Source organism: Terrapene carolina, unplaced genomic scaffold (assembly GCF_002925995.2).
Source record: "Terrapene carolina triunguis isolate 2854851 unplaced genomic scaffold, T_m_triunguis-2.0 Scaffold42, whole genome shotgun sequence".
NCBI lineage: Eukaryota > Metazoa > Chordata > Testudines > Emydidae > Terrapene > Terrapene triunguis.
In genome coordinates, this window is record NW_020664393.1 from 48,282,485 (window position 1) to 48,305,285 (window position 22,801).

Consider the following 22,801-nt stretch of genomic DNA (forward strand, 5'->3'; position numbering starts at 1 on the left):
ACTACGTGGAGGTGTGAGGGCACTGTTAAGGATGTTGTGTGTGTGCAATGAGTGAGAGGTGATTGTGTGTAGAGTACTGTGGGAATTAGTTCTCGGGGTTGTCTGTGTGGGGGTTATTGTATGGGTGGTGGGTGATCAGTGGGAAGTGACAGTGTACAGGTAATGTGGCAGAGTACTGTCCGTGTGGGAGTAGTGACTGTGTGGGTTGCTGTATGTGTATGTATGGAATGCTGTGGAGGATACTGTCGTATGTGAGGTACTGTCTATGGGAAAGTATTTGTGTGCAGTGGCATACTAATATTATAATAATAAAATGATGATACTGATATTGGTCTATAATACTTTTCATCAATAGATCTCAAAGCACTTTACAAAGGAGGCAAGGGGCACTGACTGTGTAGCATGCTATGTGTGGAGACTGTACTGGGTGCTGTCTCTGTGAATGGTTTGTAAGGGGTGCCATCTCTGTGTTTGGGGGGAAGTGATGGGTGGGGTGCTGTGTGTGTAGAGGCTGTTGTGAGAAATTCTCTCTGTGTAGATTGCTTTGTGTGTGGAGTGCTATGAAAAGTTGGGGTGTGTTGTAAGGTGCTGCGTGGTGGTAGTGAGAGGTGCTCTTGGTGTGGGGGGCCTTGGGAGTTGCTGTCTGGGGGGTGATGGGTGGGGTGCTCTCTGTGCATGGGGTGCTATGAAAGTGTGAGGTGCTCTCTGTGTGTAGGGTAGCCCAGAGGTCTTATCTGTGTGGCGAGTAATGTGCAGTTGCTCTCTGTGTGGGTGTTGTTATGGGGTGGATTGGTGGGTGGGGTTGCTCTCTGTGTGGGTGGTGTGAGGGGTGCTGTGTAGCCTGCTCACTATGTGCAGTGCTCTGTGTGGAGGTGCTGTGAAGGGTGGCATGCTGCTGTCTATGCGTGGGAGGTCTGTGTGGGATGCTGTCTGTGTTTGAGGTGATGTGACAAGATAAGGTGCTCTCTGTGCAGGGTGCTCTATGCATGGGGGTGCTGTAAAGGGGTGAGATCATTGAATCATAGAAGATTAGGGTTGGAAGAGACCTCAGGAGATCATCTAGTCCAACCCCCTGCTCAAAGCAGGACCAACACCAACTAAATCATCCCAGCCAGGGCTTTGTCAAGCTGGGCCTTAAAAACCTCTAAGGATGAAGATTCCACCTCCTCCCTAGGTAACCCATTCCAGTGCTTCACCACCCTCCTAGTGAAATAATTTTCCACTGTCTGTGCCAGGTGTTTTCTGTGTTGAGGCTGGTCTAAGGGTGCTCTGAAGGGGTGGGGTCCTCTCTGCAAGGGTGCTGTCAAGGGGTGAGGTGCTGGCTGTGTGGGGATGGTCTGAGGGTGCTGTGAAAGGGTGTTGCCTGTGTGTGGGTGCTGTGATGGGGTGGGGTGCTCTGTGCAGCGTGCTGCGTGTGGGATGCTGTGAAGGGGAGGGGTGCTGTCTGTGTGTGGGGGGAGTGGGGGGTGGTCTGAGGGTATGTGAAGGGGTGAGATGTCTGTACAGGGCTCTATCTGTGGGGGTGCTGTTAAGGGCTGGGGTGCTCTCTGTGCGGGGCGGGGTGCTGGCTGTGTGGGGGTGGTCTGAGGGTGTTGTGAAGGAGTGGGGTGCTGTCTGTGTGCGGCACTCTCTGTATGGGATAGTGTAAAGGGACGAGAGGCTCTCTGTGTGGGGGGCACTGTAAAGGGGGGCGCTCTCTGTGTGGATGCTCTGGGGCAGCGCGCGCCCGGCAGCGGGCACATAGAGGGCCGCCCCCCCGGTAGGCCCCGGCGGGATGTCGGAGGCCGGACGGAGCCGCGCTGGTTGCCGTGGTGACCGGAAAGCCCGTGCTCCCCCCGCCCTCTCCCCGCAGCCAGTCGCAAACATGGCAGCGGCCGCTCGGCTGCTCCGGGCCGCGGCTCCGGTGGGGGAAGGTCACAGGTGAGAAGGGGACAGAGAGTCGGCGGCATTTCCCTCCCCCTACCACCGCCTTCCGGGCCCGTCCGCCCCGCGCTCGGACCGCTCCACCGGCCGGGGGCGGGACCTTCCCCGCCGAGCTCCTCGCAGCCGCTGCGACTAGGGGACAGAGCGGCCGGCGGGAGGGGCCCGGGAACGCGCAGCCCCCTGGTACGGAGCAGGGCACTGGGGGGGGGGGGGGGTAATGCGGGCAGGAGAGGGGAGGGGGCTGCTTTAGGGCCGGAGGGAGGCGAAGCTCGGCCCCCCGCCCCCCCCGGGCAGTGAGAGCTCCAGTGCGCCCGCAGACGCGTCCGGGGCCGCGGAGTCACTCCCTTCCCCCCGTCCCAGGGCTGAGTGAGGCGGGACCCCCACGCCCCAGCATGTGGAAACTCAACAAGAGCAGCAAAGTTCTCCTGGACGATTCTCCCGAGGAGGAAGAGACCCGGCTCCGAGACCCGCCGCCGCCACCTCAGCCAGCAGCCGTCGCCGCCGCCTCCGCCGCGCAGGTAACCGGAGTGGGGACTCGGTTACTAACCAGAGTGCCCAGCATCTCGGCACCCCCGTGCGCTCTGTGGGACCCACTCCCCCCGGTCACTTGTCTGTACCCATTGGGTGGCGAGGCTTGGCTTGACTCGGGAACGACGAAGCATTTGTAGAGTGGGTATAAATTGCTGCTGTTTGCTGGGATTCTGGGTTTCCCTCCTTAAAAATGGTCCTTTAGCAGTGCTGGGACCTGCCACCCTTCATTCCCACGACTTCATACTACAAGATACTTTCTTTCTCCCACCCCAGGCACAGGCACTGCAACTAGTCCATTAAACACAATAAACAAATGATCCCCAAAGGCATAATCCCCATTAAATATAAAAGGGGGGTGGAGGGGACTTCGGTTATAGCTGGAGTGTTTTTATACTTAAAGAGAGGCAGCGGTTACTATTATTAAAGTAGACACAATGTTGTTTCAAGACTTTTCGCTGTCAGATATCCCTCAGCACACAAAAGATTGTATAAATACTACAAAGATACATTTACAGGCTGGAGTAAAAGCTGTGTTTGGGTAAGGGAGAGGTGTCCGTCAAATGTCAAACAGAACAACTAAAATAGTTACTGATTACATTAGTAATTGTGAGTCTAATGGCTTACCTCTATTATCAGTTTTGATAAATTCTTTTTTTGCAAGTGCCTTGTAATTATAGCATTTGATTGAAGTTTAATTTTACTGGATGGGTGTGCCAACATAGGAGTATTCCGAGTTATTCATTCCATAACGCTTGATGTCTTACCATTAGCGTGTAGTCAGAAATTCTTTACCGATATATAAATTATAATATATGTTATATATTAGTGTAGTAATTCTAGAGATGTCTGTAAATCAAAATAAGCTATAATTGCCGTTGTTGAAATCAAAACAACTTTGATTGTAGTCAAATATTAAATGTAGTGTAAAACATTTGTTTAGTTAACAAGGATTTCCTTTATTTAAACCTTTTATTATGAGAGAGAGAGAGAGAAAATGAAATGGCAGAGTATATGTTAATGTTTAAAAATATGGCTAAGGCTGTTTTGGATAAAAAGAATGAGGAGTACTTGTGGCACCTTAGAGACTAACACATTTATTTGGGCATAAGCTTTCATGGTCTAAAACCCACTTCATCGGATGCATGCAGTGGAAAATACAGTAGGAATATATATATACACACACACACACACACAGAGAACATGAAAAAAATGGATGTTGCCATACCAACTCTAATGAGACTAATCAATTAAGGTGGGCTATTTGTCAACTGTTTGAAATGGTCCATCCTGATTATCACTACAAAAGTTTTTTTTCTCCTGCTGATAATATCCCACCTTAATTGAGTAGTCTTGTTAGAGTTGGTATGGCAACACCCATTTTTTCATGTTCTCTGTGTATATATATCGTCCTACTGTATTTTCCACTGCATGCATCCAATGAAGTGGGATTTTGCCCACGAAAGCTTATGCCCAAATAAATTTGTTAGTCTCTAAGGTGCCACAAGTACTCCTCGTTCTTTTTGCTGATACAGACTAACATGGTTACCACTCTGAAAGCTGTTTTGGATTAATCTATTTTAATTCTAATGAACTATCTGGATAGAACATCACTCAAAACAAAGATGCTGTATTTTTACAACTCAGTATTTAGATAAGAGTCTTAAGGAGGATGTATAACATAAGGAAATAAGGTTGTACAACCAATTAGATTGGAGTTGATATGGTTTAGGGCCTGATCATGCACCATTGAGATAAATGCATTTTGCCACAAATTTCTCTAGGAACAGGATCATGCTTCTAACATACAGCTGTGGAGTTGGTTCTGCTTCTGCTATGAATTCTGCTTGAGAGTGATTCAAGCCTCACCCCCTAATACTGTGTACCTCTTCACTGCACAGCCTGGCTAATCATGCTGTACATAGCATAAATATTTGGCCCCGATCAAAGAGTTAGCTCAACAAGAACTAGGAGCCAGGATCTCTTCAATTATCTGAATGTATGGTCCAGTGGCTGGACCACAAAACTAATATTTGTTTGCATGCTTGTAAGTAAATGAGAGAGCTCAGTATTGTTTTTTGGCATAGACTTACTTTTCATGGTGACAAAATAGATCCCCTTAATGTGATCGGTATTCCTTTTCCTCGAATGTACATTTTCTTTTGCTAATCTTCTAGTTTCTTAAGAGAGAATCAATATTTTCAGGTTGTGTTACGAGAACATTTCAATCTCACTTTGAATTTGTGATATATTGTGTTCCCCAAGCATTAAAATCGGATATCTATATTTTTATAAGTCAAGTCTAATAGGATTTTCAAAGACTTCTGGCAAACAGTTTACATAATTAGTGTTAAAACATTTATAACTATTATAGTTTCTTACTTTTAAAAATAATTTGAAGTAACATCTATGTTGTCGGAGATAGAGCTGGTCAGAACATTTTTAGACCAAATGAAATCTTGTAAAATTATGCTTTTTGCTGAAGCCGAAACATTTTGCAAATATGTATCTGTTTTGAAAAAGTATTTTGGAGAGAGAGCTCAAGCTTTCCCTCTATAGCCTGGTGGTTAGGCCACTAGCTTGGGTTGTGGGAGATTGGGATTCAGAGTTCTTATCTGCTTGCTTCAGAGTGATCTGAAACTGCTTTGAATCATCCAGAGCAGGGTCTTGAATCTGGGTCTCCTACACCACTGGTTAGTGCCCTAACTGCCATACTCTAGCAGCTAAAAGGTATGATTCCCTGTTTGCTTGTACATACATGCATTTTCTTTGCTAACCTCCTGACTATGTACATAGAGAGTCTGATGGGTGTAGTTAGATGGCTGGCCTGAGCCGTCTTCCATGCTGCCACAGCCACACTGCAATTTTATCCTGCTATCTTGAGCAGAGCTAGCATGTGCCCCTGAATTGGAACCGTAGCTTCTAGCTGCTGTGTAGACATACCCTTAACAGACACCAACCTAACCCTATCTTCCCAAGTCAAAAGGCTCAGGTTTTGATCAGCAAATGGACATTTTGACACCATTTTCACGAAAATGTTGAAAAGATTTTCATTCCAATGCACTTTCAAAAGTTTCCTAAAACAGAATCATCATCCTTGAGCTACCTGAAGATGGAAGCGTCTGCATAACACAAAGGTGGGTTGGGTTGTTGACGCTGTTTAAAACTGTTTCCTGAGAGTGAAACGACAGACAAACTCTGAAAGATTAGTCAGACAATAAATTTGACTTCATGTACTTTTTACTAGACAATTTTTCCTTAAATCACAAAAATGCCTTTAATTATGTGTATAAACCCTTTTGCGCACAAAATGTACTTTGTTGGCTAAAGTAAGAATTAATGCACGAGTAGATTTTAATAAAACTAAAGAGCACAAGTATTTAGTAAAATCTAATGTACGTTCCTTAACTTGCTCTTTTTACTGTGTTTTCAAAGAGCTTTTCAATTTTGCATGATGAATATAAATTTACTTTTTAAGATACTCATTGTGATTCAAGTTGTCAATTGTCTGTACTTGAAAATATGTTTTGTACTTTTGTAGGACTTAATGCGTTGGCATTCATATTGAGTAAGTGCTCATTGACTAAAGTTCTTATGTATGTTTAATATTTTTAAAAGTATAGTATATATCAAATGAAACTTTAAGAAGTCAGTGATGTGTCAATATGATATGCAACTCTATACATGAGATGTTGTTGACTGTTTTAGTAAGATAGCTGATTACATATTGGCAGGAGGGAGAATTGAACTAAATTTTCATTCTTAAATTAAAGGAAGAAAATAAAGACAATATAAAATACTGGAGTTCCTCTTCCTTGACTTGTTCTCATTTGATCTTAATTTCTATTATATTCAAATAGAAAGAAATGCAGAGACTTGTATCATGTTAATTACAGTTTAGACCTGCTCACTGAACATTTCAAAGCTGGGCTCTACAGAAATGTAGTTATCTTTTTAATTAATGTGTTTAAAAGTCTTTGGTACAGTTTTGACACAAGCTTTCATGTTAAATTAATAAAACTCAGACAGGCCCTGAAGGAGTGGGTAAGAAATCAGTAAAGCTTTCAGATGTATATTAGTGAAATAAATCAAATAAGGGCAATGACATCAGTTTTTGATGTTAAGGATCAAGAAACAGTAAAGCTCCGTGAACAGCTTGGCTAAGTTGACTGAATTGGAGAATGAGGTCTTGGTCTTTTCGCTTCAGAGAAGAGATTCTGCTAACAGGCACATTCTGATTTGGACTGTAAGCCAGACATATTTCTACTTTAATTTCATTCCTGGTTCTTCATTTAGAGATTTGGGATATTCTACTAAAAGTCAGAAATGGACTAAAGTATTAGTATTTCAATTTTGTTTATAATTAAATCAAATTATTTTTGTTAAGTGAAAGCAGTAAATGTTAATCCAGCTAGCTTCTCCCCTTCACTTTCCATTTCCTCAAATTATGTCGCTTACAACGTTGCCTCATTCCTGTCTTTGCAATTGCATCCTGGGTCTCCTCCATTCTAGCTTCAGTCTTCTCCACTTCAGCAAAACTTCTCTTGACAAGTTCTTCAATAACCTTTTCCTGGCCAAAATCGAAGTCTTCTATTCCATCCTTATCATTCTTGAACTCTACTGGTTTTGACTCTTGTCAGTTGTACATATTTTCTTGAAACATTGTTTTTCCTTGGCTTTCATGACTGTCCTTTCATGGTTCTCCTCCTACTTCTCTGATCCCTCCTTCAGCAACTCTTTAAGTCCTCCTTCTTTCTCCAACTCCCCACAAAGGTCCCACAGAGTTCTTTTTCTGTCCCGTTCTCTCCTCCTTTTACACCTTCTGTCTGGATGACTTATTTGCTCATATTGTTTCTATTACCATCTTTACATTGATGACTTGTACGTCAGGAAAAGAGAGGTAGATCAGTCTACTTCTGTCCAATCGTGCTTATTATTCTTTCTCTTTGAAATCACTGCAAAAAAAAAAAAAAAAAAAAAAAAAACCCTTTCTCTTTATCCCCAAACCTCTACTTTCTGCTTTCTCCCACAGTAGTCAACACCACCGTCCTTACTGTCATCTGTTGTATTTGACTTCTTCCTTTCTTTACACTGCACAGTTCATCTGTGTCCAAATCTTGTTGCTTCTTACTCCGTAACATCTCTAAACTCTGCCTTTTTCTTTTTGTCCAAACAACTGAAACTCTTCTGCAGGCTCTTATCTCCCATCCTGATTACTGTAACCATCCCCTCTCTGGCCTCCCTAATGCCTACATTGCTCCCCTCTAGTCCATAAAAATCACAGCTATTGACAATGAGGCCATATCTACACTACAAAGTTTTGCTGGCACGAGTTAGGTTGGCATGCAGCCGCCAAAGTTAGTATATTGCTTGTGCACAGGCATACTTGACTCCTTTTGTTGGCATTGTGCATACCCACCAGGAGTGCTGTGTTGATGCAGTGTGGTGCACCATGGATAGGTATCCCAATGTGAAACCATTCAGTGCAATGTCTTTTGAGTAGTTTTGGCAATGCATGGTGGGACAGAACTGAGTCACACAGGGGTGACTGGGAGCAAAGGGTCAATTTCCTATAATGCAGTATTCTTCATCCCTTAATATCTCTGTTCCATAATATTTGTGCCTATTTTCAAATTCCTACGAATCTGCGCAAGACTTGTCGCTGCCTGCCATCTCTGGTAGAAGCATGTAGCCTGCACAAATCTGCACTATTGTCATGAGCATTGCAAGCACAGGATGTACGATTCTCTGGTATTTGCAGAGCTTCAAGAAGAACCGCAGGGAACATGATGGCGGTGGTTGTTGTTGTTGTTCCTGGCAATTGTTTTGCTGTGGAACCTGGTGAGAATTATTTCAAGGTTATTGGTGGTGTTCACGGAGCAGCTGCAAATGGTGGAGTGCTGCTTCTGGGCCCAAGAAAGGAACACTGACTGGTGGAATCTCATCATAGTGCAGGTTTGGGATGATGAGTAGTGGCTGCAGAATTTTCGGATGCTCAAGGCCACGTTCCTGGATCAGTGTACTGAGCTCACCCCAGCCATCCAATGCAGGGACACCAAACTGAGAGCTGCATTGACAGTGGAGAAATGAGTAGCAATCACACTAGGGAAACTTGCAATGCCAGATTGCTACTGGTCCATTGAAAGTCATTTTGGAGTGGGCAAATCCACCGGGGGACTTGTCATGCAAGTGTGTAGAGCCATTAATTGTCTCCTGCTATGCAGGACTGTGATTCTCAGCAATGTGCAGGATGTAGTGGATGGCTTTGTATCTATGGGGTTCCTGAACTGTGGTGGAGCAGTTGATAGCATACACATCCCTTTTTTGGCCCCAGAGCATCTTGCCACAGAGTAAGGGCTACTTTTTCATAGTTATGTAAGTGTTGGTGGCTCACTGTGCATGCTTCACTGACATCAGCGTTCACTGGTCAGACAATGTGCACGATGCTCATGTCTTTAACAACACAGGCCTGTTCAGAAAGCTACAAACAGGGACTTTTCCCCCCAACCTGTGGATTACCACTGACAATGTTAGAATGCCGAAAGCGATCCTGCGGGGTCCAGCCTACCCCTCACTCTTCTGGCTCATGAAGCTGTACACCGGCCATTTCAACAGGACTGAGGAAAGATTCAGCTACTGGTTCAGCAGGTGCAGAATGACAGTTGAATGTGCTTTTGGTAGATTGAAAGGGCACTGGTGTTGTTTACTCACCAGATTGGATCTCAGTGTGAGAAATATCCCAATGATTATAGCTGCCTGTTGTGACTTGCTTAATATCTATGAAGCGAAGGGGGAAAGGCTGCCGCAGGGGTGGAGGGCAGAGGTGGACTGGCTGTCGGCTGTGTTTGAACAGCCAGACACAAGGGCTATTAGAAGAACTTAGCACAGAGCTATGTTGCTCAGAGAGACTTTGAAGGAGAGCTTTAACAGTAAGCCACATTAATGTGCTGCAGTGCACTGTGCTCAACCTGGTGCTGCAGTTTGGGGGCCTGTTAGGAATTGTGTGGTGCTAGATGCCCATCTGTGCATCTATCACTGACAGTGGACCTATTAATATTGGGGTGCTTGCTGTGTGTTTATAATGACTGCACTGTTTGGCACTAATACTATGGATTGTGAGTGTACAAGACCACTACTTTCACTGCAAGCAGGATTTATATACCATGTGTTGTAAATTAACAATGATGAATAACTTTCAAAACAAAGAAGTTTTATTTACTTACAAAAAACAGCTCCAAAAATACCCAAAGAACTTGCAAGTAAACACATTTTAATTTAAAAAAATTGAACCTTAATAAATGAAAAGAGGAAGGAACACTGATGTCCACTATAGCTACACATACATCAACTGTGGTTCTCACAGATCAGTATAGTGAAGTGGTGGTTGTCCATGTTTCCCCAGGTGTAGAGTGGTAGGGGTAGGCATGCGGGCGCTGAGGCCATGTGGAATGCTGAGGTGGCATGTAGGGAGGTACTATGCTGCAGTTCTTCACAGACTGCAATGGGAGTCGAGCCCAGGATTGTTGAACTTGAATGTCCACAAGAGTCTGCAGCATCTGAGTTTGCTGATGGAGAAGCTCCATTATGTCTCAGTGCATCTCTCTTCCTCCTGTGCCCCACATCCCTCTTATATGGCTCAGTCATTCCACTGGTGTGGAGAGGGTACCCCTCAAGTCCGCACTGGCCACAGCTGGCTTCCCCTGCTTCATTACATTAAGTTCAAGGCCCCTCATAACTCTGCTCCTCCATACTTGTTAGCTCTTGTCTCTTGTCATGTCATTTCATGTGCTACCTCTGCTCTGCTCCCAGGCATGCCAATGTCAGCTTTTCACAGAAATACTTCCATGGCTTCTTCCACGCTGGCCTTTATGCATGGAATGCTCTCTGTTAACTGATCCATAAAGCCACTATCCTCTTCTCCTTCAGTTCTCTCCTCAAGATCCCCCTCCCCTATCCTGCCCATAAGAAATCAGGTAATTAATGTCTTTCTATATGTTTGAACAGTGCATATTGTTTGGGGCCTCTTGGTGCTATTGTAATACATATAAAATAATGACTTTGAGGAGGTAAATTAAAATATCCAGTTTATGAAAGAGAATTAAGCTTTTTCATCTGGGTTAAACTTTTAATCATTTGAGGATTCAGTAGAAGAAGATGGTTTAAAATAAAAAATGAAGTTAGTAAAAGAGTAAAAACCTTTTGCCAATAATTGCACACTCAAGTTACAGATTCCCTTATGGAGACTAATTAAACAAAACTAGTGAATGAATTCTGCAGCAAATAAATAGTGTCTCATCTTCTGGTCCTTACTTAGATAAAACTCCCAAAGAGTTCAATGGGAGCTTTGCCTGAGAAAGGACTACAGTATTAGGCCTAATATAGAAGTACAGTACAGATAGGCCTATGTTAACACCAAAATTGGTATTAAAAGCACCATACCATACATACGTTTATTATTTGATAATAAAGTAAATGCTAAATCTCCAAAATAGTGTGTTCAGCTTCAACATTTGAAAACTTCTTTTCAGAGGCTAAACTGGCATATGTTGCCAGAACTGATGGGGGAGAGCTTTTGAGTTTTCAGATGTAGTGTTTATGTCATGCCAAAATGCCTCTGGGTGCTTATAAATATAGGCGTCAAATACTGTGTTCTTTCAAAATGGTGTGATTGCATTCTCAGTTTTGGAGGGCTTATTTTCTGGATCAGGAGGCATGTAACAAATATGCACTTTACTGTGTGGGTGAGATGTCACCTTTTAGGTAGAGCGTGGCTAAAAATTTTTGATGAAACAGTGTTCCCTCAGAAAATGTTGTTTGGTAAATGTTGTTTGGTAAATCAAAATGTTTCAGAATTTCCATTCCGCAAAATATTTTTATATTTTTACTTTTTATCCTAATTTGAAATGTCAGAATTTCCAGCATCGTGGACATTCCTTTTTCTGACCAGCTATACTTTTAGGTTTGTATGGTTCAATGGTGTTCCTTTTTAAAAAACATTCTATAATGAGAAAAGTCTAAATAACATGATCTTTTGGACCTAACTCCACTTGAGAAGGTTGAGGTGGCTCAGTATGGAGGTACACAAAATAATGGAAGAATTAAAATATTTAATAAAAAGAAACTCCTTATGTTGGCGGAAAAAGTCTGTCAAATGAAATCACAACAAATTTTAGCATTCAGGTAGAACGTTCACAATATTTCACATAAAGTATTAAACCTATGGAATTAGTGCCCAAATAAGGGCATTTAAGCAAATAGTTTCAATGAATTTGAGACTCCTAGATGCTTTTGTTAAGAAAGAGTGAACCAAAGGATTCAGCAACCAAGCAGGAAAATGCAGAAGAGATATCCTTAAAGGATTGTATATTCCAATTCAGTAGTTCTCAACTTGTGGTCCTTGAAGCATTTTCTGATCACAACATGCTTCTCCTCTCTCTTGTTTGCATCTGCTAAACAGCATTTGAAAAGTTTAAAATACATTAAATACTTCTTACAGTTAATATTCTTACATGTGGTAATGACAGTAAAGTTACACAATTGTGAATGGGAAAGGAGGTGGTTCGTGCAATCTGGAATGAAAGAGGTGGTAGTCCATGAAACTCTCTCTATTAAAATGTGGTCAACATATGAAAGAGTTTGTGAGCATCTGTGCTCGATCACTTTTTCCTCACAGTAAGGTGATAAAGTGATCCTTGAAGATGAAACATCAATCTTGTTGTCAGCAATGAAACAATAACAGTAATGTGACGGTCTGGGGATTGGAAGATGTTTGCAGTTGTGTTGTCTGGTGCTGTGTTGTCCTGTGTATGTGCACATTTATGTACTGCATGAGTGGTGGAGGTGGAGAATGGAAATTGAAAATGCAGACAATTATTATTTGAACTCTTGGTCTAATAATACTTTCACATATCTATTGTCTTTCATCCAACAATCTAGAGACACTTCACAAAGGTAGACAAGTAATAATTCTATTTGATAGATGTAGAAAACTGAAATGCAGATATGCTGAGCCTCTTGCACAAGAACACACAGTAAGCAAGTGGAAGAGTCAGGAACTGAGCTGTTGTATCCTTACTCTAAGTCTTCTTTTCTAACTTCAAGCAAACAATGCTGCCTCCCATTCAAAGATGAAAACACGTAAGGGAAAAATGATGTGCAAACACAATGTAACTTAAGACCATTTGAATATGATCAGAAGTGGCAACAAACAACTATACTGGGGCTCTGCTATTTGAGCCTCATCTGCATCAGGGAATTTCTGCAAAAATTGCCCATCAGTGCTGACACAGACTTTTTTGTAAAAATTCCATACAGTAAACAAGATTTTCATAACTAGATCAAGGTAAGACTTTGATTACTACTTTTCAGGCTGGTAGAGATCTAACTGTGATGACTTTCCATAGGCCAGTCTTCTGACCATAGTCACATTTAAGTATGGTTTTAAAACATGCTTATTACCCAGTTGCTTTACAGTAGTTTCTTTTATGCTCTGTATGGACAGAAAAAAAGTTGTGTTAATCTAGATATTTACCTGTGAAAAAACACATTTTCCTAACATTTCTAATGTGTGTTTCTTTCCTTTGTGGGCAGAACAAAGCATATTATAACATGTTTTATTCACAATCACGTTTAAAGATGGTTTATTTTGGTAGTGTAGATACGTTTTAGGTTTGATGATGAATAGCTTTGGGGGTGAAAAAGTATTATTTTTTTTGTATAAGAAAACAGTGGTTGACCCCTAATTCATATCTTGAATCTGCTCTTCCTCTGAAATAAACTAGTTAATATTTTTCACCAGTGATAGTATTGGGAAGTCTAAAGTTGTATAATTGGTCCAAATTGATTTTAGCTACTTTGCTCTGAAAATAGGCAAACGAATCTCACAAAATGAAGCCTAAAGTCTTGGCAATCTTATAATTAGATCACCTGTTCTAGTTCCTATCCACTGTTGCTAGCAGAAGGATCTTTGATTTATGACTTTTTGAAAGGCTGGCACCTTACAATGCAGCACCTTTAGTAGTCCACATTGGATATACAGCCAAATCATTGCATGGTACTTGAACATGTAGCCTTATGTCCTAGAGGTAAAAGAATTATTGCTGAGTAATATTGACAAACAACCCTTCTTAATTTCTTCTTCTGAAATGTGCAGATTTAGTTTTTCTAATATCTGCATGCTCAGTCATGTGACAGCGCTCCTCTCCGACCCAAGTTTATTTTATTTCAGGTAGTTGTCTAATATTAAATGAAATATGTCACTAAAGCTTTTACTATGTCCGTTCTTTCTGTGTTCGTTTAAACATGATCACTCATCTTCTAATGTTGACATGACTGTAAATATGTATACCTTCCTGCACAGTCCCTTTTCCAGATATATTCATGCACAATGAACAAAATGGAGCATAATGCTAATGTCACTCCAGTACCTCTTGTTGCTTCCTTCATACCTGAAGCTGTTGACATTTACCATTGTCTTTTGTCCTTGAAGCCAATTCTTAATTCAAGACAAGAAGAAATTTTGCCTTAATAATATACTTAGCCCTGTGTATCTTTTTTGACACAGTACCAAAGCCACCTTGAACTCCAGTAAACTATCTACTACTTTGCAACAGCTCTCATTGTCACTTCTTCGAAGAAGTTAGTCAGGTGGCATGACCACCTCTTCCAAATCTGTGCTGACTGTCTCTGAACAGCCTATATAGTTGTTCTACTGTTTGATCTGTAATCTGTGACTCAGGAATCTTTCCAACTATAGAGGCTAATTTGCAGGTTTGTAGTTTCCTGGGTGATTTTCAGATCCCTTTTTCAAAGCATATTTTCAGGCATGGAGGGAGGCTGGGAATATCCTTTGAAATTTTCCCTGAGAAATTAAATATCTCAAGTTTTTAACCTAGCCTAAATTTGTAATCACCACAATATAGACATTTTAAAATTACAATGCCTAACTCCTTGATCAATTGCGGGGGGGAGTGGGGAAGAGGAGGAGGGGAGAATTAAGAAAGGTGAGCAGGAGAGCAACAATTTACATTTAAGGATTTACAGTAAAAGTGATCATTACCCAAATCTGTCTTACAAATGATTTATTTTTGCTATCAACTTTTTACTTTTTTCATGCTTTTGATTTTTGACATCCAGACTTACTTAGTATGAGGTTGACGCACTGATTGGAAATAATTAATAATTTGCCGTTTATGTAGTAGGGCAGCTCTTGTCCTGTATGGCCCCCTTTTGATACATTCTTTATTATTAAAGTGAATGATCAAAAGAGACTAGTTTATTACTTAACCACAAGAGAAACTGAGGAAAAGTAGATCAACAGTATAATCTTTGTATAAAAAAGTTTGTTGCTTATTGAATTAATCCCTTGAATACTTTATGGTTTACAGTATGTCCAACAAAAGGACACTTGTGTTTCCTTGTGGAAACATTGTGTGTACTGACATTCTATTGCCAAACCAGGAAAGTTGTTTTTGATCAGAGTTTCCCAAATGCATGGAACATTAGCATTTAGTTACCTGTTCAGCAATAGAAGACTGTAGCCCTAAGAGTTCAACATGGAAGCGAAAAGAAATAGTGTAATATTATACATTATCTAAACCTAAATTACAGTGAATAATTCTGAAATAATCAGAACATCAAAGGTTATTATGTAGGAAAAATTGGCATGGTAAAGGAAACTGAGCATGAAATATGCCGGTAGAGAAATTCTAGAATAAAACCTTTTTTAAAAAAAAACCCTCTAATCTCTCCCCACCTATAATAATAGGAGAAATAAATATATACTATTATTTATCAATCACAAAAGCATTTAGTAATGTGTGGTGCTGAAAGAAAAAAAGCAGGGAATATAGTTTCATTAATAGTAACAATTGTCATCTTGCAATCACTGTGTTCAAAATATATATTTATAAAGATATAATAAGTGTGGAGGGAAATGTTTAACTGGCTTTTTCCTCATCTGTTTCTTTCCTGGGGGTTTCACTGAGCTAATTTGAATTTGTTTAATTAACTCTGTGGTGTGCCCCTACCCTGCTCACATCTCCATTACACGAGCATATTTGTATGTGTGAACACATACAAAGAATCTTACTTCTCAGACTGCAACAAAAGATCAGCAGAGTTTTGGACTAATGTTGGTATTAATTGTGCGCCAAACCCTTAGTTAAAATACTAGTAGGCCACACATTGTTGCTTGTGTAGGCCAAGCTCATTGCAAACAGCAAGGGTACCTTGCATTCTTTCACTCTCCTGTGTCAATCTCCCTTGCCTCTTTATTTAATAGACTCCCTGCAGATCCCCACCCCATGCCAGGAGCTCCCTCCCTTCCCCTTTCCCATTCTTTTTCTGTCTAAATTATAGTGGGAGGATGGGCTGAGCTGAAATGAGGAGTATTGGTATGATGGACTGTGTTTACTGGCTGCTATCAACTGGTTCTTTGCTCTATAGACAATGAAAGAGGTGTTTGAACCTGGTAGCTCTGCTAACGAGATGCCAGGTGCTCTGTGTCCCCCATTTCCTCCTTTTATTTTTTTTACTTTTCACCAACATGAGTAGGTTTCTCCCCATTGATGCCTAGAACATGCTCAGAAATTTTGAATTGATTGGATGCAGCATTCAGAAATGAACACATTACATCTAAACATCAAAAAAGAGAAGTGCCATCAAGTAGGGTGTAAGGTCTTGTAAACTGGGCCAACTCTTTTAGAGCTGACACAGGAGTGAGGTGAAAATGAGGGGTGGAGGATGACTTTATTTTTAATATAGCTCCTTTTCAAAGCCTCAACATTTTTTAAAAGAAAAGTATTAACCATTTAATAATACTTAGAATTTGTATAACACTTTTTCATTGTTAAAGTATTGTATAAGCCGTAACTCTTTAATCCTTTCAACTCCCATCTGTAGTAGTAGTCTCCCATTTTAAAGATAGCTAACCAAAATGCAGAGGTTAACTGACTTGCCAAAAGAGCCAGCAAGTAATTTTTTTAGTTTTTTCTGATCCCAGGAGGTCCTGACGTTGTCCTATACTCTAACAACTAGGCCTGCAACTGCTAATGTAGAGATCACTATACTTATCTCCAAAATGCAGCTTTCTCTGGGATATAACAGCCAGTGTAATGGTTCCAGAAACACTGCACCACATTTAGGGACAGGAACTGAAGTAGGAGACTATAGCCCATGGTGGGGAATTTGGGTAAGCAGAATAAAATTTGGGTAGGATGTTAAGGAAGACATGCGTAGAGTCTCTAATTATCACAAGTGATTAGGATCTTACTTTGTCTCATTTTGAAGACCGCACCTGTGGCAGCATGGTATACTAGTGCCCCCGTAGGATAATAGTTTTAGCTCCGAGTTGGAGAGAAATGTGCTACCACTTCCCGCAGTACTTTGGTTTTCCTTGGAAGTCTCCAGTCTATATAATGAGCAGGCTTGACCTGTTGAGCAGGCTTCATCTTGCTTAACTCGTGAGAACTAGTAAGATTACATCCAAGGGAAAAAAATTGCTCTATACATGAGATAGTAATAAAACATGGTCATCGAAATGAGACTTCAAATATAGTTCAAAACAACATCAATAGAATGTTGAGGTAAAGATAATCCCTGGTGGAAGTTTATTTCTTTACTTTTATATATTGCGATGGTTTGTCTATTTATAACTTTTGAAACACAACTTAGCATTGATCTGAATGAGGTTTTGTTTACATCTTTCATTTTTTCTTTAGGTTTTATAAACATTTGAGTTGCATATTATATCTTCATAATTTACCGATGAGATGAGTAAAATAAAGACATCATGAATATTCTGAAACAAGTATTACTTACTGTTCATCTATAACTGACTGTAGTATTTCCTTTTCTTCCCCCCTCCCAAGAATAAGGACCAGTTTCTTCATGATGAAGTTACATCTTCTGTGTCACAACTTGCAACAAAGGTAAATATTTGTTCCTTCGGTAATGATACTTGTTTCATGTTATGCATTTTTCTGTTAATGCATGTTAGGAAAATCCTTATTTCTTTTCTGCACCCTGACTTGAGTTTTTATTAGCTATGGCTTTGTACTAATTCTTTTTTTTTTTTTAAGAAAAACATTTTTAACATCTGTTCAAGTCTTTTACTAATTTTTTTCTCAAAAGTTGGAGTACTATTAAAATAAAATAAAATAAAAAAGCAAGGAACCACAGGAATAACTGAAGTAGAGGGCTAAGAAAATTTTCAAAGGGTATGTATAACAAGCTATAAAAGACATCCATTTGACTTTTTATATCTTAACTATAGTATAGGTACAGTTTTCCACATTTGACTTGCTCTCCGACCACAAGTGGTTTGGGACTCTGTTTTACATCTTAAGCAAAAGCAAATTAAAACAATTTCTGCAGCCAGTAAAATTTATGTCTTTAAACCTCCCCAGAACAAACACTCTTTTAAAAATGCATGAGTTGAAGGTTAAAGGATCAGAAGTTGAGCTTAATTATTGCAAGTAAGAACTTGTTTTGAAATTCCAAATGAATTGAGCAAAGTGATTTAACTATAGTTTAATTAGTGTAAAAGGATACTTTCTATTAATAATGTATGAAAGTTACTTCTTTGCCTCATCTTTGTTAGATCAGTGGTTTTCAAACCGTGGGTTGTGACCCAGAACTGGGTCGTGGAATGGAAGGGACTGGGTCGCAGCAGCTCTGGTCAGCACTGCCAACCGGGCCATTAAAAATCCCATTGGTGGTGCTACCCAGCTAAGGCAGGCTAGTCCCTACCTGTTCTGACACTGCGCTGTGCCCTAGAAGTGGTCCGCAGCAGGTCTGGCTCCTAGGCGGGGGTTGCCCCCACCCTGAGCTCTGTACTCCCATTGGATGATTCCTGGCGGGGGGGCGGGAGAGGGGAGGCCCAGAGTTGTCCACAGTGCCAGGACAGGCAATAAGCCTGCCTCTGCACCCCCGCTGCGCTGCTGCCCGAGAGCTGCCTGAGGTAAGCCCGCTCCCCAGTCCCCTGCCCCAGCCCTGAGCCCCCCCCAAACCCAGAGCCCCTTCCTAGACCCCAAACCTCTCATCCCCAGCCCCACCCCAGAGCCTGCAACCCCAGCCCAGAGCCCTGACCCCCTCCCGCACCCCAACCCCCTGCCCCAGCCCAGAGCCCCCTCCCACACCCTGAACCCCTCATTCCTGGCCCCACCCTGGAGCCCTCACCCCTGTACCCCAACCCTTGACACCAACCCAGAGCCTCTCCCACACCCCAAACCCCTCATCCCCGGCTCCATTGGGTCGTGGGCATCAACAATTTTTTTCAACTGGGTCACCAGAAAAAAAGTTTGAAAACCACTGTGTTAGATGATGGTTTTTACTGAAATTATAAATTCAAAGTGCACTATAATTTTCCTGGATTTTTTTTTTTTCTTCATGTAAAATATGGTAGTGGAAAAAATTGACTCCTTGTATCAAAGATAAATTTTAATGGGTTTCAGGCCAGATGTTGGAAATTCAAAACAATGAAAAAGAATTCTTTAAAATTGTTTCTATTTTGGGACTTTTTGTAGCCTTTCTTAATCATTTGTAAAGACTTGTAACCCTTGTTTTGGTTTCAAGGAAACATTTCACCAGCTAAATCAGTGAGCTGTCATTATCATACAAACTTCTGTTAAACAGATACATTAGAGAAATTTTTTGGCAGCTCTGCCTTTTCCCTTTATTGCCTTTTTCTCCAACTGTTAGTGTCTGTGGAATCATTTCAGTTCTTTATTTGGGTAATCTAAACTTTTAAAAACTGTGATGCAGTGAGGTTCTTTGGAACATTTAATCTTTGATAAAGAATTAAAGAATTACACATGTTTGGAGGCCATTCATGTACTTCGTGACTATAACAGAATCCCTGTACTGAATCAATATAACTAAGGACAATAAAGCACAGCTGGAAGTTTTGTGTGGTTGGAGAGGGAATCTGATGACTCTCACAGTGACTAACAAGCCAGTTTTGGAAAAGATGGAATGGAGCTGGTTTGTGGGGAAGTAAGTAATTCACTTTTTACCATGTGTATTGGAAATTGTAGGTGGATATGAAGGCAGCCTAGGTGCTGGAGCTCCAGCCTATTCAAACTGCAGAGCAGAGCGGCCTTTTGTCAGCAATTGAGTCCAGAAACCGTTTTTCTTGTCTTTTGGTATTTGGGGGCAAGTTCCAGATTGGATAAGAGATTTATTTGGTATTATATTTAAATTCATACATGCAATAAAGCCTAATGTATTTATTATAGACAGTGGAATTAGCAACACTTGTAGTTAAGGTTGCCTGACACTTTCCATTATAAGACCTTGTTTTCAGTTGCTTATAACTTTGCCAAACTTCAACCATTTGGAGCAAAAATGTCCATGTCAGGTATCTGTATCAGGCTGAACTTTTTTGGAAACATTCCTGTGCAAACAGTTCACTCATTTCTCAGATCGTAGTTAGTAGAAAATACATTATTTTGCCCAGTTGAAAAAAAATCTTACAAATCTTTGCTGAAAAGCTCCAGTGCATCCATGCGTTGGGGAATGGGCCTGAAATTTGGCAAAGGGATTGACCTAGTGTCTCAAATGTGCCTTAAGCTATACTGGTGAAAATATGGCCAAACTGGGTCAAGTTATGAAAAACTCAGTTCACAAATGCTAAGTAGAGACTTGTTAAGAGTTTGGCAGCTAAATTCTCTGAAGATTCCATCTGCACAGAATATTCTCCATTGTATGGCTGTCTAACTCTTTCTTTGATTTCTCAAGGTAAGGTATTCTGTATGTTTTAATAACTGCCATCCTACCTTCAGTTACATTTACAATAGTCTCTCATTTTTATTTTTGTTTAAATTTAATTTAATTTTTTTAGTGGAGGTTTATCATGTACTCAGTGTGTCAGACTTCTAGATAATGTTTTGCAATTTCCTTTTTAATACTTAACCACTGTCAGAATTCCTGCTCTGTTTCCTTTTAACTGTGACTCTCGTTCTTATAGCTTCCAGTTCTTCATGCCCATTCTAGCCCTCTGGCACAGTTTTAATGATGAATTATGTACCTTTGGCAGTAAAATTAACTTAAAAGGGACTCTTCAGTGATGATTTACTTCTTCTCAGAAGGATGTTATGTTGTGTCATTTCTTGTTCATTGGCTAACAAAGGTGCCTGCCTAGTATAGAAATCTAGCATAATATGCACTATCATGCTACATGAGTAAATATTAGTATAGTTGTGGAGAGTTATTTATTTCTAGTAACACTCACTAAGTGGGCTTTCTAAATGCATAAGAAGGACAGCCCCTCATCTGAGAAGCTCATAATCTAAGGGCAAACTGTAGACCCAAACAAGTAGACAGAGAGGTCTGAGGAAAAGGAGTAACAGTAGGCAATCTATATGCAATTTATATAGAAGTCAACTTGAATCATTATAGTCAACATGACAGAAGGTATTTTAAAAAGGACTTAAAGGAGGACAGAATAGGGGCCTGTGGATGAGTTCAGGGAGATTGTATTGTGCAGAGGATGCTGTAAGGAAGAGGGAACAGAAGACACTGAGAATCTAACAGATAGGTGATGAGTTTGGAAACATTGGTGGAGTGGAGGAAACAAAACTGAACTATGGAGTAGCAGATTGCATCCTGTTGTTGAAGTGACTATGCAAGATCCCACTTTCAGCTATGCCAATTAAAGGCAGCTTTTTCATGGTACAGAAAGTAGAGTACTGCTGGAGCTGGGGTTCTGGCCAGCTGAAGTGGAGGAATTTGCTCTGAGGGCATCAGATCCTTAGAAACCTGTAAAGAGAAGATGGTTTCCCTGATGCTAGTTGATTGACTTTTAATCATTAGTCCTATTGACCTTGAATGGTACTGAAGGAGGGTTGTGTGGGACACTGCATTACAGCAGGCCAGTCCTTTAATCACCTAAAATGTCAGATAGGGTAAGAAAGGGGGGTCTTGCAGTGGCTGGCTTTTCTCTGAAGGGAACACTCCTTGCTTTCATGAGTCCAGCCAACATAGGTCAGACCTTCATATACCTCCAGTTCTATTGGTGAGTATTGGACTTCAAAGGGATGCTCCTTCATTAGTTTCTGTTTTGTTTCTCAGAGACACTATGAGAACAGTTGACTGCAATCTGTAAGATGGATCCTGGCCCCTCATGGGTCCACTTTAAAGTTACCTTTCTAAAAGGCTAATATCACAGGCAAATATAGTCTTTAATAGTATTCTATTTTCTTGTCAGACAAGAGATTTTAGTTGAATTATAGCTTTGTTAAATTACATCTCTTTAATTTTAAAGGTCAATGTTTGAATATATAACTGAGTTTGGGCTAATGATACCAATAAGCTGTGGAAATTAGATTGTTTCCTGTTCATCAGAGATGTGAAACAACACTCAAAGAGATTGGGGATCTACAAATCATCCAATTACCCTTACAATGGATTTTTCTCTCTAAATACTTTATGGAAAAGAGACTTCTAGAGATGGGAGTACCCACTCCTGACCTTTACATTGACAGTGGAGACTTGCAAACTAACTATGAAATCATTGGTCATAACTTCATAGGTAAGGTTGAGTGAGAATTTTTCAGTTTAACTGGAGCTTGAAACCTTTATTTTGTAGTAATGTCATTATGATGACAAAAAATTAACAAAGTAAATTTTTACTACTATGACTTTTTCATTGTGGTTTGAAAATTGGGTTTCTACAGAAAAAATTATAAGGTTTGCAAAATGGCCTTTTTAAAATTTTCACTGGATGTCTTACCTCTTTTCAGACACCCTTTGGAAATCTAAATACTCTGGGATTTGTGCTTTTCTTAATGTGCTGCTCTTCATGTTCTGGTTATACAATATCAGTTATATGTTAGGTAGTCTGGGTCATGATTTTTCACTTTCTTTCCATAACTGAAAAGAAATGAAACAAGTCAAACCTATCAGATTTATCAGTAGGCTTGGAAGGATTAGTTTTTTATTGGTAAATGTCAGTAAACATTGATTTCACAGTATACAAACAAACCTACTACAAATTATTTCCAGTGATGATCATTGAAATTTACAGATAGGCAAAGTAAGAAAAATGCTGATTTAGAAATTAGAGTTTGATTTAAGAGTATTTAATTTGTATTTTTTGACATGTGATATTGACAGTTTGTATTTTAAAGCTTTATAAAACTGTTAACTTTTTGAATCTCCTCTATGGTCATTACATCATTATTGTCTGATCCTTCCCATAATTTCCCTCACTGTGAAAATTTCAATTGATAAAAATAGTAAAAAAAAAAAAAAAAGCTTAAAAATAAACATTAATATTATCCATCAAAATTGCAACAACAAAAAAATCAAATTCTACCAAGCCTTTTATCAGTAACAACATAACATGACA

At 40.4% G+C, this 22,801-nt stretch overlaps 1 protein-coding gene across 2 annotated transcripts in view; it reads left to right on the top strand.

Moving 5' to 3' along the window:
* Positions 1–1,851: 1,851 nt before the first annotated feature.
* TDRP (testis development related protein) overlaps positions 1,852–22,801 on the top strand; it is a 41,399-nt gene continuing 20,449 nt past the window's right edge. The window contains exons 1-3 of one of the 2 annotated variants that reach the window (XM_024213802.2): positions 1,852–1,920; positions 2,284–2,441; positions 17,322–17,381. In XM_024213802.2, coding sequence (XP_024069570.2) covers positions 2,316–2,441; positions 17,322–17,381 — 186 coding nt within the window. In that variant the 5' untranslated portion in view covers positions 1,852–1,920; positions 2,284–2,315. Of the gene's footprint in view, positions 1,921–2,197; positions 2,442–17,321; positions 17,382–22,801 lie in introns of those variants that run through there. The other variant, XM_026655103.2, reaches the window with a different exon arrangement.